Below are 1,497 nucleotides of genomic sequence, written 5' to 3'. Positions count from 1 at the left end.
GGTATCACCACTGGCGGGGACGAACCAGCCTACAGGACGGAGGTGGCCGGTCTGGTGTCATGGTGCAAGGACAATAATCTCAGCCTCGGCACTGACAAGACAGAGGTCAAGGTCAAAGGTCAAAGTGTTTGTCATATGCACAGTTAGGAAACGTGTTTCCCTGTACAATGAAATTCTTACTTTGCCGTCTACATGAATGCAAAAAAACCACAAGTGAAATATAAAGTAGATGAGCAATAACACAAATCTAAATAGCTAGTTTGGACCTGACCCATCCCCATTATAAAGAATGTGTGGCACACTTTGTAATACAAATTGCATCAATGAAGACCCATGGTCGAGAGCATCCTGACCAGCTGCATCACTGTCTGGTATGGTAGCACTACTGCTATAGACCACAAGCGCCTGCAGAGAGTGGAAAAGACTGCGGAGAAGATCACCAGGACTCCACTGCCCTCTCTGCAGAGCATTTACCACCGCAGTGTGTGTAGACAAGCTGCCTCCTTCCTCAAGGACCCCACCCACCCCCAGCATGGACTGTTCACACGCCTAACCTCCGGTCGGAGGCTCAGATGTATGAAATGCAGGACCTCTAGACTGAAAAACTCTTTTTTTCTGACTGCCATCAGACTCCTAAACAGCTGACTCAGGATCTACCTCATGTAATTCCACCTGTACTGTTTACATACTCAGTTTGCACATGCATAATTGCACACTCACTGCTGAATATTGCACATTCAGCTTCCCACGTAGCATATTTTCTTTCTACATTATATTGTGTTGTATTTTTATTATGCTTCTTTCACTTGCTGCTTTAAAGTGCCTTAGATTTGTGTCACTGCCTATTTAGATTTGTGTTATTGCTCCTCTACTTTATATTTCACTTGTGTGGCATTCATGTGGACTGCAAAGTAAGAATTTCATTGTAAAGGGAAACACGTTTCCTAACTGTGCATATGACAAATAAACACTTTGACCTTTTACCTTGATGTGTTCTTTCCAGGCTCTGTCAGCACAAGAGGACCTGGAAAAGACCAGGGAGGAGCTGAGGACAGCAATAACATCTCCACCAGCACTGGAACATGATGAGCAGGATGAAACAAACGCCGAGGCAAGTGCCGAGCTGCTTAGTGATGGTGTCACCAGCCACCGCAGTGAAGAGGAACGCATCACCGAGGCACAGAAGAACGAACGTGTCAAGATGCAGCTACAGGTACAACAGCAGTGCAAGAATACAGAGAGGGGACTAAAATGTGGTTTGCATCTGGGCATTAAACAGGTTTAAAATGAATGCATACATCAGGGGTTTTGAACTAATTGTGACCCAGGGACCATTATTCTTACTAAGAAGTAACCTGAAGACCACTGTTGTGGAGTGGATTGACTGGATGGGCACTAGTTTAATCCAGAAAGTCACCTGGACTTTTTTAAATTTTATATATTTGCATGGATTTAATTATTCACAAACAATGAGTAATACATGGTGATGTGTTAAAA

At 44.0% G+C, this 1,497-nt stretch overlaps 1 protein-coding gene across 3 annotated transcripts in view; it reads left to right on the top strand.

Moving 5' to 3' along the window:
- Positions 1-1,497, top strand: part of LOC109970961 (radixin) — a 68,222-nt gene that overhangs the window by 63,591 nt on the left and 3,134 nt on the right. For all 3 annotated transcript variants that reach the window (XM_020618929.1, XM_020618927.1, XM_020618928.1), the window contains exon 14: positions 1,004-1,213. In XM_020618929.1, coding sequence (XP_020474585.1) covers positions 1,004-1,213 — 210 coding nt within the window. The remainder of the gene's footprint in view (positions 1-1,003; positions 1,214-1,497) is intronic.

The sequence above is a fragment of the Monopterus albus genome, unplaced genomic scaffold (genome assembly GCF_001952655.1).
Source record: "Monopterus albus unplaced genomic scaffold, M_albus_1.0 scaffold211.1, whole genome shotgun sequence".
In the NCBI taxonomy this organism is placed as follows: Eukaryota; Metazoa; Chordata; class Actinopteri; order Synbranchiformes; family Synbranchidae; genus Monopterus; species Monopterus albus.
This window is presented reverse-complemented; position numbering and strand designations above follow the sequence as displayed.